Genomic DNA, 17,435 nt, shown 5'->3' on the forward strand with positions numbered 1-17,435 from the left:
ATGTGTAGAGTCATCTCTGTGTTGTTGGAAAAGGGTGTTTTCTATGACCAGTATGTTCTCTTTGCAAAACTCTGTTAGCCTTTGCTGTGCTTGCTTCATTTTGTACTCCAAGGCCAAATTTGCTTGTTACTCCAGGTATCTCTTGACTTCCTATTTTTGCATTCCAGTTCCCTATGATGAAAAGGCCACTTTTTTTTGGTGTTAGTTCTAGAAGGTCTTGTAGGTCTTCATAGAACCATTCTTCTTCAACATTAGTGGTTGCAGCATAGACTTGGATTATTGTGATATTGAATGGTTTGTCTCAGAAACGAACAGAGATCATGCTGTCATTTTTGAGATTGCACCCAGGTACTGCATTTTGGACTCTTGTTGAGATGAGGGCCACTTCATCTCTTCTAATGGATTGTTGCCTGTAGTAGTAGATATAATGGCCATCTGAATTAAATTCGCCTATTCCAATCCATTTTAGTTTGCTGATTCCTAAAATGTTGACGTTCACTCTTGCCATCTCCTGTTTGACCACTTCCAATTTACCTTGATTCATGGACCTAACATTCCAGGTTCCTATGCAGTATTGCTCTTTACAGCATCGGACCTTGCTTCCATCACCAGTCACATCCACAACTGGACATTGTTTTTGCTTTGGCTCTGTCTCTTCATCCTTTCTGGAGTTATTTCTCCACTGATCTCCAGTAGTATATTGGGCACCTACCAGCCTGGGGAGTTCCTCTTTCAGTGTCATATCTTTTTGCCTTTTCATGGGGTTCTCAAAGCAAGAATACTGAAGCTATTTCCTGTTCCCTTTTCTAGTGGACCACATTTTGTCAGAACTCCCCACTGTGACCCGTCCATCTTGGGTGGCCGTATACGGCATTGAGTTAGACAAGGCTGTGTTCCATGTGATTGGTTTGATTAGCTTTCTGTGACTGTGGTTTTCATTCTCTCTGCCCTCTGGTGGCTAAGGATAAGAGGCTTATGGAAGCTCCTGGTGGGAGAGACTAACTATAGGGGAAACTGGGTCTTGTTCTGATAGGCGAGGCCATGTTCAGTAAATCTTTAATCCAATTTTCTGTTGACAGGTGGGGCTGTGTTCCCTCCCTGTTGTTTGAGCTAAGGCCAAACTATGGTGTAGGTAATGAAGATAATGGTGCCCTCCTTGGAAAGGACTTGTGCACACACTGTTGTATTCAGTGCCCCTGACCCTGCAGCAGACCCCTGTCGACTCCCCTCCACCAGAGACTCCTGGACACTTCCAGGCAAGTCTGGGTCAGTCTCTTGTGGGGACACTTTTCCTTTCTCCTGGTTCCTGGTGTGCACAGGGTTTTGTTTGTGCCCCCCAAGAGTCTGTTTCCCCAGTCCTGTGTAAGTTCTGTAATCAAATCCACTGGCCTCCAAAGTCAACTTCCCTGAGGGTTCTAAGTCCCTTTGCCAGCTCCTCAGATTGGGAAATCTGTTGTGCATCCTAGTATTGTATAAGCAGTGTGAGAATTTCTCTGGTATAATTGTTCTGCGGTTTGTGGGTCATCTGCTCAGCAGCTCTATGTTGGGGCTATTGGTGGGCTCCTCCAAGAGGGCTTATGCCACATACTGGTCTGCAGCAGCCACAGGTCTGCCACTGCTGACCCGTGCCTCCTCAGGAGACACTCGGACATTCAGAGGCAGGTCCGTCTCCGTCTCTGGGTCCTGGTGCACACAAGGTTTTGTTTGAGCCCTCCAGGCATCTCTGGCGGCGATGGGGTTTGATTCTAAACGCACTTTGGCTCCTCCTCCCATCGTGCTGTGGCTTCTCCTTTGCCCTTGGATGTGGGGTATCTTTTTGGGGTGGGATCCAACATTCTCCTGTCAACGGTTGTTCAGCAACAACTTGCAATTTTGGAGTTCTTGTAGAAGATGAGCGCACATCCTTCTAGTCTGCCATATGTGTAGATAGAGAAAGAGGAAGGAAATATGGCAAAAGGTATTATCTCCCCTCCATATCATTCATAAAAATGATAAAAGCTAGGTTTAAAAAAGGTAAGTAACTAGTCCAGGGTAACCAGCCAACAAGCAAGTGACAAAACCAGGACCTGAACCTCCACGCACTTTGCATACCGCCGCAAGCTAGAGTTTGATCCTCTTTTCCCTGTTAACTTTCCTGGTTCAGCATCTGAGACACGCAGGAATGTGGCTATGTTGCAGTCTACAGGCCCAGGAGCAAGCTTGAAAATGTCATTGACTCCCATTGTTTACGAGGCACCCTCCCCGCCTCTTTTCCCTTTGTCTCTTTCTCTCTGCCTCCTCTCTCCCCACCTCTCCCTCTTTTCCTCACCCCTCCCTCATTATCATCACTTTTTGTTAAACTTTCAGGCCTGGGCATGTTTTTCTTTGGCTTCTAATTAGAACCAGTGATCTGTGGTTTTAGTTGAGTATATGCAGTAAATACTTGATTTAGGTAGCCCAAACCTATTTGAGTTTTGGGGCCAGTTTATAACTAGACAGAGTTGCTAATTTTGTTGATGGCTTGAGATTTAGAATTGATTCCAGAACAATGGAAACTATTAATTAAACATTTCACATTTTTTAATACTCTACCTCATTCCACAAAGTACATGTAGTGATTAAAGATTAGTGTTAAATAAAGTCTTTCCTCCTGTAACATTTCTTAAAAGTTTTGCTCCAGATTAGATTTGGATGAATTATTTAGGTTATTGACTTTTTCTCTTGCTAGCAGCAATTTATTCCTATCTGATGATTAAAGCATCATATATAAGAATTGTTTTGTTTTGGATCATTGGCCCTCTTTGAGGTCTGCCTTTAATTTCTTCTGCATTTAATTGAACTCTTGATGGCATTTTTAGATAATGTGTAAAAGAGCATCAGGAGGCAGAGCCAAAATGGTCTTATTTGCTTTTATACAAACTAAATTGCCCTTGTGGCCCAGCATAAAATCTAAGTACTAAGAGCAGTTATTTATGTTGACAACAGAATTAATTGAGCCTAAAACAATTGAAATTCCAGTTGTAGCAAACTATTCTTTCTGACTCTCACTCTGGCTTTGGTACTGTCAAAAAAAGTAACTTGTCTTATGATTAAATAGCAGAATGATGGGCAGTGGACTGCACTTGGGGGAGATGCTGAATAAACTTTCTACTTGTGAAACAGTTCAGAAGTGACATGCTACAAGGGGGGTCAGAATGTGCATTGATATCCAGCTGAGCTGTCAACTGGCACTGAGCCAGGCACGCAAAGCTTTGCCATGTGAAGCAGCATGTGGAGCGTTTGCCATTTGAAAGAGAAAATCTTTTTCATGCATGATTTAATGGTTTTTTTAAGGGCATATATTTAGTTTTATTGTTCCAGACATTGTTAGTATTTCTATTTTAATAGAAAAGATTATGTGTGGATGGGAGTCAATTAATTTTTTTAAATATATAGTTTATAATTTGAAAGGATTTGGCATCTGACATTTCAGAAATGTCATTTTGAATACCTTCTTTTTATTGGATATTTTTCTGTTTTGAATGGATTTTAAGAAGATGTTTAAAAAAGATAAAGGGGAAAATAATCAAGATATGTCTGGGTAAAAATGTGAGAAAAAAATGTAGAATTTTGTTTGAAAGGATTGATGTTAATATGGATAAGGGATGTCTTTACTATTTTCACATATTTGAAGACATCCAAAGATCTTAAAAGAATATATACTGTATTTGCTCAGGTGATGTTTGAAAAGGTTTTCTAGATACTGCTTTTTAAAATTGTAAATAGTGCAATTTGGTATTGCTGTCTTGTTTTGTTCTCTAGAAAACGCCCATAGCTTGAGTATTAGAGATTCTGTAAATAATTACTGTGCACAAATGATGTGCTTGTAATAGGAAAATTTCGGATTAACTGCTTCTGGTTGTCTTTTTTTTTGGACGGGTGGTTATAGTCTCTCAAGCTTTATTAGGAAGTGATAAAATTAATAATATATAATAAGCTGCTGGTGATTTAGGCAGAGATTTTTCATTCTTCATAATTCTTAAACAGCCAAAGATGGCTGTTTATCGAATGCACATCCTACTGAAATTCCTTATCTTTATTAATCTTTCAGTTCTCATCTCTTTGTAACCTATTAGTGTAGGCCTTTAAAGGATTCTGAGACTAAGCTCATTACCCTTTCATTTAATGAATTTTTAAGCTTCCAGATTTACAGAGTGGATCTGAAGTCCTTGAAATTTTAATTGGGCCATTTTCTGACTCTTAAGAATTTTTTGGATGGAAGTAGTGAATGTATTTTTTTCGTTTTAGCGGAATGATGTTTATCATAAGAATGCCGCAGTAGGGAAGGTATTGCTAATTAATTAATTAAGACCTTGTTTATTGTCACATTTATGACTTTTATTCTGCTTATTACTAAATGTTAATCTACTCTATTTGAATAGAAACTGGAACTGAGGAAGTAAATCTTTGACTTAGAGGTAAAAAGAAGGACATTGTAGCCAATATTTTTAGATGCTTCTATTTGTAGAGAAATTTGCCTTGTTCATTAGTGGTTTTCTTTCATAATGGAATGACCTGTAAGAACTCTGATCATGAATTTGGACATAGTTACAGTTAAGCTTCACATATCAGAAGGATCAGTAGTGAAATCTATTATATACTCTTTACTTCAAGCTCTGTTTAAAAATCTCTTGATGTAGCAGATTGTACCAATTACCATTAATAAATTAAAAATGGTTTCACAAAAAAATGGACTTGCATAAATTTGTATATTACAGAACAGAGCTAAAGCGACAATTCAGTGGAAAGTAAAATTTTAGTTTGATAACTCATTTTATGTATATTTCAGTAGAAAAATAATTCCTGCTTTTCACTACTTTATTTACTGTCTAAATAATTTGGTATTTTACGTATATGAAAGATACCACATTTTATAGCATTTAAGGTTAGTCTCAGCAGACCTGTCATTTCAGGGCTATTTTAATTGTTTTTCAGCTGGTTTCCATTTTATTTTTGTCCCCTTCTCTGCAATCTATCTCTTGTACCAGTGCTGAATTAATTTTTCTATAAGACCACTTTCAGGAAGGTGTATGTGTATCACTTTCTCACATGAAAGCTCTTCCCATTGCCTGCAAACTCGAGTTTAAATTCCTTGACCTGCTATATGGATAGATCTGGGTTTTGACTTTAGCATCACCTCTTAGCTAGTATGTAATTAATTCACTTATTTATTTAGCAGATACTCATGGAAGACATTATTTTCTAGGGCACAGTGGTTAACTGAACAGGCAAGGTCCTGGGCTTCCATTCTAGGAGTGTTTGCTGTCTTGGCCCCTTGGTCTTAACACCAGAGCAACCAAGAATTCAACAACTGCCTCTTACTATTGTTTTCTCCAACTATACTTACAACAGGCTCCTAACTACATGTTAGATCTCTGTGCTCCAAGTTGTGTGGCATCATAGATAAAGGGTTTGCAGTAAATTGTGGTCATAATAATTGGCCAATAATGGGCAAAGAAAACCTGATTTTTTTTTTCAGTAACACTGAACATGCTTGCTATTTGATTTTTAAATTATTGCTGTTATTTTAACTAACATCATGTAACCCTGAAACATTTCAGAATCATTAAAAAGATGTAATGGGATCCCATCTGATTATTCTCTGTCACTTTTATTTTTTTAACCAGTACTTGTTCATGTAATAACATTTTTCTTTTTAGGCCTTATTGAATTTGAAGAATGTGACCCTGCTAGTGCAGTTGAAGGTAAGCTGACTAGTTGTAATGTGTGGCAACTAACTGATAGCTTCTGTTTACTGAATAGAGAGATTGCTACCCATTGGTGTTAGCATGTGTATGGAGTGATGTAAAAAATCTGAATGTGGTTTAAAGGCTTACTATAATAATGTTTGCTTTATTAATAAGTTTGCCCAAAGGGATACTAATGTGTTAGAATATATATATTTTAAAAGATTAAATATAACATGTATATGTTTTTAGATATACATTGAGAATGTTTTCTCCATTGATATCCTTCTTTAAACTTTCTAATGTTACAAATATGAAACTTATCACTACATATTGATGTATACTGCTTATTTTACAATGGTAGCATTTCAGTAATTAATAAGGTTATGCATTAATGCTAATGTGACTGTCATGCAAAATAGGTGATGATTTGAATTGGAGAAAGGGTCCACAACCCTTCCTATTTAAATTTATGTTTTTTATAGTATGAAACCCAAGAGATATCTGCAGTTTTTGTCGTGGGTTTTTTTTTTGTGTGTGTGTGTTATGTTTTATATGTCTCACTTTGTGAGCTGCTGGAAATAATTTGAAAGCAGTCTTTGATTTTTTTCCAAGACCTGTGTAAGAGTTTAGAGAAATGGTTTGCTATTGTGTGTAAAGTTATTACTTCAGCAGTCAAGGAACTCTAATGTCTAGACTTTTTATAGTTACTGGCTGTTTGATTAAGACCAGTAATTATTTAAGTTCTCTGTAATCTTTAAAGATTCCTCAAAAGCTGAAAAGAATTTAAAGAGTTCTTTAAAAATGTTTATAATAAATAATACCTACTCTGAGAAAAAATGTATTTTAAAAATATTATAATATGCTATACAAATACATGGTTCAGGGAATTAGTTCTACATGAAGGCAAGTACGTTATTCTGAGACATTTGGATTCTTATCCTGATTGTAGTGATAGCCAGCTGTGTAACACTGAGTTAGAAAAACAAATAATACTTTTGAGTTTCCTCATCTACAAGGTGTGAAGTGAGCTTGGGTGTACTCAAACCAGTCAGGCCTAAAGGAGAGCAGCCATAAATATTCATTGGAAGGACTGATGCTGAAATTGAAGCTCAATACTTTGGCCACCTGATCCAAAGAGTTAACTCATTGGGAAAGACCCTGATGCTGAGAAAGACTGAAGGTGAAAGGAGAAGAGCGCAGCAGAGGATGAGATGGTTAGATAGCATCACTGACTCAATGGACATGAATTTGAGCAACTCCAGGAGATAGTGAAGAACAGGGAAGCTGGTGTGCTGCAGTCCATGGGGTCGCAAAGAGTCAGACATGACTTAGCAGCTGAACAACAGCTAAGCTTTAAGTGCTGAATTCTGTTAACAATTGATAGCTTTACTGACCTTTTTAAAAAACAATTTGTCATGCAAAAAGAGGAAGAACTGCCTTATTTGGCAAAACAGAAATGATATTTTTCCTCATTTATGATTGGATCCATTTATAACGTTTTTATTAGCGATAACACATGTACAAAGGAATGCCATTTTATAAATATCTGTCACACTGTTAATTAGACTGTTGTCATCTATTTATTTAAAACAACACATTTATATTTTGTGACCTTTTATACAGAGAACGTGATCTGACCTGCATTTATAACCAAATTTCTTATAATGAATGGTGTACTTTCTTTGAAGTCTTAAGATATCTGCAAATGCTTACTTTACCTGAGGTAATTAGAGAAAGAGAGAATGTCATCAATCGATTGTTCTATGTATAACCTTTTGGTGAATGACAGGCTATATTATATTAACATAAGAAAAATATAAACAGATTATGACCCTGATTTAAATTTTAGGGCTTAGTAATTGATGCTTGTATTTCTTTCATCCAAATTTAGTATCAACATTTATGAGCAAATCATGTGTCAGGATACAAGATGCATTCGTTAATATGTTTATCAGAAATAGTCATGTTTCTATAAATATGTTTATTTTAAGGTATAAAACCAAGGAAAAGAAAGACTTTTGGTTTACCAGGAATAATTAAAAAGGAAAAGGATGCAGAGTCTGTGTAAGTATATTAAGTATTATCAAAATTCTTTCTATTTTTAGAAATAATATTTTATGAATAGTTTTGTAACAAAACTATTATTTTTTCTTATTTTAATTGGAGGCTAATTACAATATTGTGGTGGTTTTTGACATACATTGTTATGACTTTGAAAAGAAAAAATTATTTTGGAAATAACTCAAAAGTAAATATGGCTAAGGTGAGAAAAATACAGGCTTTTCTAAGAACATTTGCCCAAGCCCTCTAGTTTTAATGAAAAATGTTAACCTTTTGTATTATTTTAAAATTTCAAGATGAAAGCTTTAGTATTTTCAAATTGAAACTTCAAAGATGCCTTTATTTTATAAAATGATAACATGTATATTAAAAAAATGAAAAGTACAGAGAAAACTAAAATTGTTCTAAGTCTTAATAACCTAAAAGCAGCACCATGGTCAACAATTTGATGAAAATCTTTCAAGACAACTCTAGGTATATAGGAACTTAGTGATATATGTATACATAAATGGAAAATGTTAAATGAAGGAGAAAAAAGCCATATCACATTTTAAACATTTATACTAATTCATCAGTTTTAGATGGAAGATGGAGTATAAACTTCTTATACCTTTAAAAAAAAATAAATTGATATACAGAGAAATACAATTATCATATGAGAAATTAGTATTAACTAAGTCAAATTTTGTACCTTGGCTACACATTAGAACTACCTGAGAAATTAAATGTATCTATGCCAGCCTCTACTTCAGACCAATTAAATGAGATTCTTTGGGTGTGAGGCCCCAGAAGTTTTTGTGTTGTCTTAATATACACTGGGGTTTGAGAGTCATTAAACTATGATTAACCAGAGACAAATTGAAATTAAAGGAAGTTTTCTTTGCTGATTATTCAACCGATTTAGACTGCAGAGACACTAATCAAAAATCTCAAGTGATTTGTTGACCCAGTAACACTGAATGAAAATTTAAAATCCCTACTACTCTAGCATAATCAGCAAAACTCTCCCAAGAGTTAATGTTTTGATGGACAGTCGTGTTTTCTATTTAAGAGAACAATTTGTGCTTTGGGTATTCTTGTTTCCTCCCTGGTTATATGCTTATCTAAGTTTCTAACATTCCAAATGTCTGTTTCTTTCCTCCTCCCTAGTGGTATTTTGGTTTAACAAATTAAGACTATTTGCTAAGTGACTTACGCCTATAGCTACTGTCTCATCTGCAGATGTCTTTTGAACTTTGTGAAGGGGGTATTTTGCTAAGGGATGGAACGTAATTTCTTTTATAACATTGGAATTGAACTCTTAACAGTTGATTTGTAAATAAATTTTTAAAATGTAGCCAGTTTATCTGTTAGTAACTGTATTATAATGAGTTAATAGTTTTTTAAAATTGATGGCTTTCACAGCTGTTCATTTAGGGAGCTTCTAATATTTTTGTGTATTACATGTTTTTAAAATAGTTTTTCACAATTAGTAATTTCCCAATATGGTCATTAGGCCACTTGGATATTGGAATATTTTAGCCAATGAGAATACTAGGTCAGAAAACTAATGCTTAGATCATTGCATCACTATCGCCATCTTTCAACACTGCTTGGCAGGAAAAATGTTAGAGTTCACTTTGCTTGAATTGCCCGAGGCTCTTGGCGTGCTTCTTCTCATAGCCTGAAGGCTTTTGAAATGCCAGCAATTGTGTGCGAGGGGTCCTGCTCAGAGCGTGGTCTTCCTGGGGCTTCATCTTCAGGTCTCCTACTGCATGCTGTGAAGCCAAACAGATAAGTGCTTTACCACAAAGACTAGAGAATTCTGGCTTAAAGCCAGAGAATAAATGGTTTGGAACTTTTACACTTACATTTATATTTCAACTTTATCTTTTAGAAAAAGAAGTAGAAATGTTTTAACATCTTAAGTGATTTGATTCTGTACAGGGATTGAATTGATCGTTATAGTAGCTTTTCTGGTCATTTCCTCAGAGTATACATAGGTTTTTTTGATAACAATATTCCTTATAATCTACCAGTAATAAGGAAGCCCTTTTTCAGGATTTGTGATTTTAAGTAAATATAAAGGCATGTGGGATTTGCATTTACCCTCGGTGCTCCCTTTTGATTAAGAGCAGGATAGTCATCTCCTTCTTTTTATCATTCTTTTAGTCTACTCTATCTTATCTTTATTTAAGAAAGTTCTTTATGCATTTTTCTGGTTTGTGCTTGGTCTTTGAATTGGTACAGATTACCTGTTTACTTATATTTTAATGTTTTTTTTTAATTTTGTTCATTTAGCTCTTAAGGTGTACCTAATATCTGCGTTTTCAGACTGTTATTAAAGTAGCAGAATCTGATATAATATTCCATTAACTCTATCAAGCCAACTACACCTAATCCACTACCTTTTAAATAGACACTCTAATTTCTGTTTGTGAATTTGTTTTAGAATGTATATGTATAAATTCTTCTAACCTTATTCTAATGGCTTCAGTGCCTTTAATTTTATATATTTAGGGCTTTGTTTAGTTGAGAAGATTGGTGTTTTATGTTTTAGATTTAAAATAATAGTTTTCACTAGATTATATACAAATTTATATTTGCTTATCAGTTAAATGATAAAATATTAGTGCTCAATTGCGTATTACATTAGACTAGAAACTATTCCAACTGGAAGTCTAGCTGCTCATTTAACATATTTGGAGAAAAGTGGTTTCACTTCTGTATATCCTGCCTTATGGAAATACTTCAAAGGGAATAAGTTAAAAAAACTTTCTATTTAAAAATGTTACTATTATTTACCAGTAAATGTAAATACAGGCTTTTTAAAAGCCAGACTCTCTTCTTTAAGGGAGTTTTTTGTTTGTTTGCTTTTGTTTTTTCTATCTTTTTCTACCTGAAGGATTAAAAGCCACTAGAAATCCTTGACAGCTTCCTTGATATGATTTATGTACCAATTCATGAAAAAGAAGTAATTTTGAAAGTTTTAAAATTATTTGTAAGCTGTTTGTTTTATTTTGTCTTGTATAAGTAAAGGGGAATGTCTGAATTTTAAAATCATTTGGTATATTTTAATATTCATGATTTGATTTCTCTAAATGCTTTTATGGGGTTTAAATGAAAGTTATGTTTAAATACCAAAGCAAACACTTTCAATACAGTATATTTACCAGATAGTTCTAATAGTTTCATATTTATAATGTTTTGTTTGTTTTAATAGGGAATGCCCTGATGCAGATTCACTTGTAAGTAGATTTTACTTTGGTACAAACAATTTAGCTATTTTCATTAGGAATACCGAGCATATTTGGGTTGAGCTTGCAGATCTTTCCAAGAAAAATACTAACCATATTATTAGAGATTCACTATTGAAATTATTTTACAGATGTATTTTTGGTTTTACATTGCCAGATGTTTTCCTTTAATAAATAGAAGATATTTCTAACTACTTTGGAAAAGTGGACATTTACTTTTAAAATTGGAGTAGAGCCATAGTATATTGCTTTTTTTTGGGAAATATGTCAGATATCAAATCTGCCTGTGTTATTTTAAAATGTACTGTTACTAATTGATTCTTACTATTAAAATACTGCTATATCTGTCCGTGTATTTGAGGTTTGTTTAGAAGACTGTCATTTTAGAAAAAGTAGCAACAACCATGGTTAGTACTTTTCTGTGCTCTTTATTTTGTGTTTTAAAGAAAATTTGTATGTATTTCTTATTTAAATATATTTCTTCATGTATAATTAAAGAAGACATCAAATGGAGCTCCCTGTGGTTACAATGAGAGAATAGATTTACCAAATGATGTGAAGTAATGGGTAGACAGATATGGTCAGATCTGTCATTAGGATTGGTCATTAGACACTGGTCATGTTGCTAAGTGTGATAGAGTTAAACTGTCTCCTTTATTGTTCTTGCTTGCAGAACTTGTTTCTTTTGACTCTAAAACATTATGACCTTTTGCAGCATATTGGTACCAACATAAAGAACTACATATTTTGTAAAACATTGTGATTTATTTTAATTAAGATAAAACTAGTGTTTTTGTTGCATGTTTCAGCTTTAAGATAAGAAAACTATTGTTTGTTATAGTGAAAATAAATTGACTTCTGATGAGCTCTAGGCCTAAAATTATCAGTGTGTGGGTGGAGTTGTAACATTTACTTTCCACTTGCCTGTTTTGATACCTTAGTTTACTAATTAATGAAAAGGTTAACAGATGTGTTTGGTATTTCCTTTAGTGCTCATCATGCATTTTATTTCTGAATGATTTATGGCATTTATTTGATGACTGCAACATTGAATAAGAATTTTAATACTTTTTAATTTTATATACACACTCCTATAAATAAAATATTTAAAATTTTCTTAGTTCATTGATACTTTTCTGTAATGATCAATATTTAACAGTTTTGAACTTTAGCCAGTACTTATCTGGAATTAGAAAGGGGCTTTTAAAGAGGACATAAAATTCTAAAGCCATGAAAGAAATGATCGATAAATTTGATGATATAGAAATGAAAATCATAAAATTAGAAAAAATACAGCATAGAAGGATTTGAATCACTAAAGATATAGCTGGACAGTATATTTGCAAGATGTTTAATAAGGGGCTAATTATTTTCCTTTGCAAAATTTTTATACAAGTAAGTTTAATAAAAGATAAGCAAGTATCCCAGTAGGAAAAGGGCATTAGGATAAAAACAGGCAATTTTCATAAGAATAAATAAAAGATTGTGGTGAATAAAAGTAGTGTTATTCAAATTAGTAGTCTTCTTCTGATTCAAATTAAAATGAAATTTATATATTCACCAATCATACTGCCAAAAGTTTTGATACACTTGTACTGTTGTTAGGACTGTAAACTGGTATAATCTGCCTTGTGCATAGTTTGGCAGTATCTTTCCAAATAAGAAATGTATATTCTTTTTGACTTTGCAGTCCTGCTGCTAGGTCTTTACTGTTACTGCTATATCCACAGGCATTGTGTGTATTGATATATATATATACACACACACATATATATATATTCTTCATCAAGATATATGCTTATATAGATAGGGAGAAAAGGTAGATAGAGACATGTTTATTTCTACACTGTTGATATTAGCAAAAAATTGGAAGCACTAAAGAAAGCATCAATTAAAATGGGGATTGGTTAAATAAATTATTAAACATTCACTTGAAGAAACAGTCATGTTACAGAGATAGGTGGTTCTGTGTCTGTTGATATGGGAAGAACTATGTGGTTTTTAAAATAATTGCTTTTTAAAATACATACATTTGTATATGATATGTATTCTCTTTTTTAAAAAGAATGAGTTAGGAGACGTTGAATTGTGGTTACCTTTGAAGAGAAGGATTACAGTGGTGATCAGCAGAGAAAGGAGGCTTTCATTTTTTGTTGTTTCCTTTTATTTATGGCCTATGATTTACTTAGGGCATCCCTGGTGGCTCAGTCGGTAAAGAATCTGCCTGCAGTGCAGGAGACCCAGGTTTAATCCATGGCTCAGGAAGATCCCCTGGAGAAGGAAATGACAACCCACTCCAGTATTCTTGCCTGGAAAATTCCATGGACAGAGGAGCCTGGCGGGCTACAGTCCATGAGGTTGCAAGAGTTGAATATGACTTAGTGACTAAACCACCATGATTTATTTATGGCCTCAGTTCAGTTCAGTTCAGTTGCTTGGTCATGTCCGATTCTTTGTGACCCCATGGACTGCAGCACACCAGGCCTCCCTGTTCATTACCAACTCCCAGAGTTTACCCAAACTCATGTCCATTGAGTCGGTGATGCCATCCAACCATCTCATCCTCTGTCGTCCCCTTCTCCTCCCACCTTCAATCTTTCCCAGCATCAGGATCTTTTCAAGTGAATCAGCTCTTTGCAGCAGGTGACCAAAGGATTGGCGTTTCAGCTTCAGCGTCAGTCCTTCCAGTGAATATTCAGGACTGATTTCCTTTAGGGTGGACTGGTTCTATCTCCTTTCAGTCCAAGGGACCTTCAAGAGTCTTCTCTAACACCACAGTTCTAAAGCATCAGTTCTTCGGCGCTCAGCTTTCTTTATAGTCCAACTCTCACATCCATACATGACCACTGGAAAAACCATAGCCTTGACTAGACGGATCTTTGTTGGCAAGTTAATGTCTCTGCTTTTTAATATGATGTCTAGGTTGGTCATAACTTTTCTTCCAAGGAGTAAGCATCTTTTAATTTCGTGGCTGCAGTCATCATCTGCAGTGATTTGGGAGCCCAGAAAAATAAAGTCTGCACTGTTTCCACTATTTCTCCATCTGTTTGCCATGAAGTGATGGGACCAGATGCCATGCCCTTAGTTTTCTGAATGTTGAGCTTTAAGCCAACCTTTTCACTCTCCTCTTTCACTTTCATTACGAGGCTCTTTAGTTCTTCTTCACTTTGTGCCATAAGGATGGTGTCATCTGCATATCTGAGGTTATTGATATTTCTCTCGGCAATCTTGATTCCAGCTTGTGCTTCATCCAGCCCAGTGTTTCTCATGATGTACTCTGCATATAAGTTAAATAAGCAGGTTGACAGTATACAGCCTTGACGCACTCCCTTTCCTATTTGGAAGCAGTCTGTTGTTCCATGTCCAGTTCTAACTGTTGCTTCCTCACTCACAGATATCTCAAGAGGCAATTATGCCTATTTGTCACCTTTTTGGTTATGGCTAGTCTTACTATAGCTTAATTGTCAGTAGGCTACTTTGGTAGGGCAATACCCATGATTTTCTGTTCCTTTTTTAAAAGGTCTATGTATGTATGTAATTTTAAGAAATTATTTTGAGATGTAGGTCTTTTGAAAGTTGATGAATGAAGTGTAAATTGCTCTCTTCTTTTAGTTTTAGCCAATTTCCCTTCTCCAGAGAGATTGAGAAATATACCATTGACTTGTGAGCTCTTATCCCAATATTTAAAAAAAATTACTACCACCACTATCCACCAAAACTGCCTTTAAGGTTGTTGACTAAAGTTACCTGCTCATTTCTTTTTCTTGTACTGCTTTTGACTTAATACTTTGCTCTAGCCGTATGGGGCCCTAATACAGAAACCATGAATTGAGTGTAAACAGGTAATGTGTAAGCTTTTATTAGTATCATGAATAGTTCTAGCATTGAAAACCTGGTACAGTAAAAATTACTGCTATATTTTTCTAAACACATACAAGGAAGCATTTTACTTTTGAATAATTGTCAATTTACAGATCATTACAAAGATAATATAGAGCAGTCTCACGTACCTTTCATCTTGCTTCTCCTCATGGTAACGTCTTGCAAAACTTTAGTACAGTAACATATATAACTAGAATATTGATTCTAATAACAGTGAAAACAGAGCATTACCATTAAACAAAGATCTTTTTTTTCCCTCACCTATTTATTAACCCTGTCCCAATGCTCAGATCCCTGGAATTTACTGATCTGTTTATCACCTCTTATATTTTTACCTTTTCCAGAATGTCATATAAATGGTATCTTATATAACTTTTTCAGACTGAATTCTTTGCCCCAGGAATATTAAATATGCATTTAAGATTTATTCATATTGTTGCCATGACTCAATAGTTCATTCTTTTTTTTGACACTGAAGAGTATATCATTGTATGGATGTACCACAGTTTACTTATTTACTTGTTGAAGGATATTTTGCTTATTGCTTCTTTTAGGTGATTATGAATAAAGCAGCTTAATAACATTTGTATGCAAGTTTTTGTGGGAAAATAGTTTTAATATCAAGTGGGTAAATACCTAAGAGTGTGACTGCTGGATTTCTGGGAGGATCTTTCATTTTAATTGCCCCTTTTCTGTCACTTTTGTTCTGATACTACCCTCCCCCCCAACCACCTCTGGCAACTATAATCTTTTGTCCATTTCTATAAACTTATCATTTCAGTAATGTTATTTAAGTGGAATTGAATTGTATGTAACCTTTTCAGATTGACTTTTTTTCACTCAGCACCCTCTTCTGGAGATTATTCCAGATTGTTGCTTGTATAAATGGTTCATTCCTTTTTATTGTTGATAGTATTCCACGATGTAGGTGTACCAAAGTCTGTTCACTTATTGTGGGATATTTAGTTTCCAATTTTTGACTATTAGAAATGCTACTTCGAACAATTGTGTACAGGTCTTTGTGTACATAATATTCTCTCTTGACACTGGTACTTTTCTTTCTGAAGTCTATTTTATTAGTATCTAATAGTGAAATAGTCACTGTCATTTTTATTTTTTAAATTAATATTTCCTGGTATATATATTTTTTCATTTTCCTTTCAGCCTACCTATTTTTGTTTATTTGAAGTGAGTTTCTTATGGGCAGCATATGGATCATGTTTTTTTCCATTCATTCTGTCAATCTGTCTTTTGATATATATGTGTATAGTATATTAATATTTAATGTAATTGTTGACATGTTGGGGTTTGTCTGCCATTTAATTTTTTGTGTTTGTTCTTATCTGTTTTTGAATTTTGTTTTTTTTTTCCCTACTTTTCTATGGGTTATTTGAACCTTTTTGTTTTAGAATTTCACTTGGATTTATAGTTTGGTATTGTTTTTTTGAAGCATATCACTTTGTATATCATTTCAGATGGTTACTGTGGGCCACTCTCCAGTGCCTTCAGATGGTTGTTTTTGTTCATTGTGACCAGAGGTTTTTTTTTTCCCCCCATTTATTTTTATTAGTTGGAGGCTAATTACTTTACAACATTGTAGTGGTTTTTGCCGTACATTGACATGAATCAGCCATGGATTTACATGTGTTCCCCATCCCGATCCCCCCTCCCACCTCCCTCTCCACCCCATCCCTCTGGGTGTTCCCAGGGCACTAGCCCTGAGCACTTGTCTCATGCATCCAACCTGGGCTGGTCATCTGTTTCACCCTTGATAGTATACTTGTTTCAGTGCTATTCTGACCAGAGTTTATTGATGTAATCTGCAGGAGGTTGATTCAAAGCAGTTTATTTGGTCTTATAGAAAATAGCTGTGTATTATTTTAAATTAGTACATTGTATAGTATAGTGTATTATAAACAAAATTTAAAATATAGTGTCAGTAGCAGTCCCACATAGAACCTCTAGGAGATTAAATATCTGCTATATTTCTAGGGTATCAAGAATACAAATAAAATATTTTGAAAAAACTTTTTTATTCTGATTTTTAATGAATTCACATTTGGCAAGTTTTCTTTAAAGTATTTAAAGTATTATTTGCATATTATTTGCACTTTATTATTTGCACATTAGCAAGCAACATACAGAACTCAAAGAAAGTGCTCTACTTTTGGGGTCATAACTACATCACTTGTCATCTTTTTGTCTGTGGAATCTGCTCTTTACCTTATATTAGACGTTTCACTTCTAAACTTTAATCCAGTCTGTTAACTCACTGCTGCTGCATTAGAGTCTAACAGGCACAACACAAGGTTTATAACAGTTAGAGCTTGGAAGCCGAAACTGTGCAAACCTTGCGCTGTGCCTCTTAGATTAGCAGTTCTTCATGTTTCTCATGCTGAGCTTCAACAAGTGACTGGAGGAAGATGGGAAACTTTACCAGTAGAAAAGTTATTGGCTGTCCTCTGCATGCGTGCTCAGTCGTATCTGACTGTGCAACCCCATGGACTGTAGCCCACCAGACTCCTCTGTCCATGGAATTTTCCAAGCA

General features: G+C 34.7%; 1 protein-coding gene across 1 annotated transcript in view; it reads left to right on the forward strand.

Moving 5' to 3' along the window:
* The window catches only part of FCHO2 (FCH and mu domain containing endocytic adaptor 2), a 129,054-nt gene that overhangs the window by 66,145 nt on the left and 45,474 nt on the right, over positions 1-17,435 (forward strand). The window contains exons 9-11 of the mRNA XM_065905781.1: positions 5,679-5,723; positions 7,700-7,772; positions 10,972-10,996. Of these exons, the coding sequence (XP_065761853.1) occupies positions 5,679-5,723; positions 7,700-7,772; positions 10,972-10,996 (143 nt within the window). The remainder of the gene's footprint in view (positions 1-5,678; positions 5,724-7,699; positions 7,773-10,971; positions 10,997-17,435) is intronic.

The sequence above is a fragment of the Muntiacus reevesi genome, chromosome 14 (assembly GCF_963930625.1).
Source record: "Muntiacus reevesi chromosome 14, mMunRee1.1, whole genome shotgun sequence".
Classification (NCBI taxonomy): Eukaryota; Metazoa; Chordata; class Mammalia; order Artiodactyla; family Cervidae; genus Muntiacus; species Muntiacus reevesi.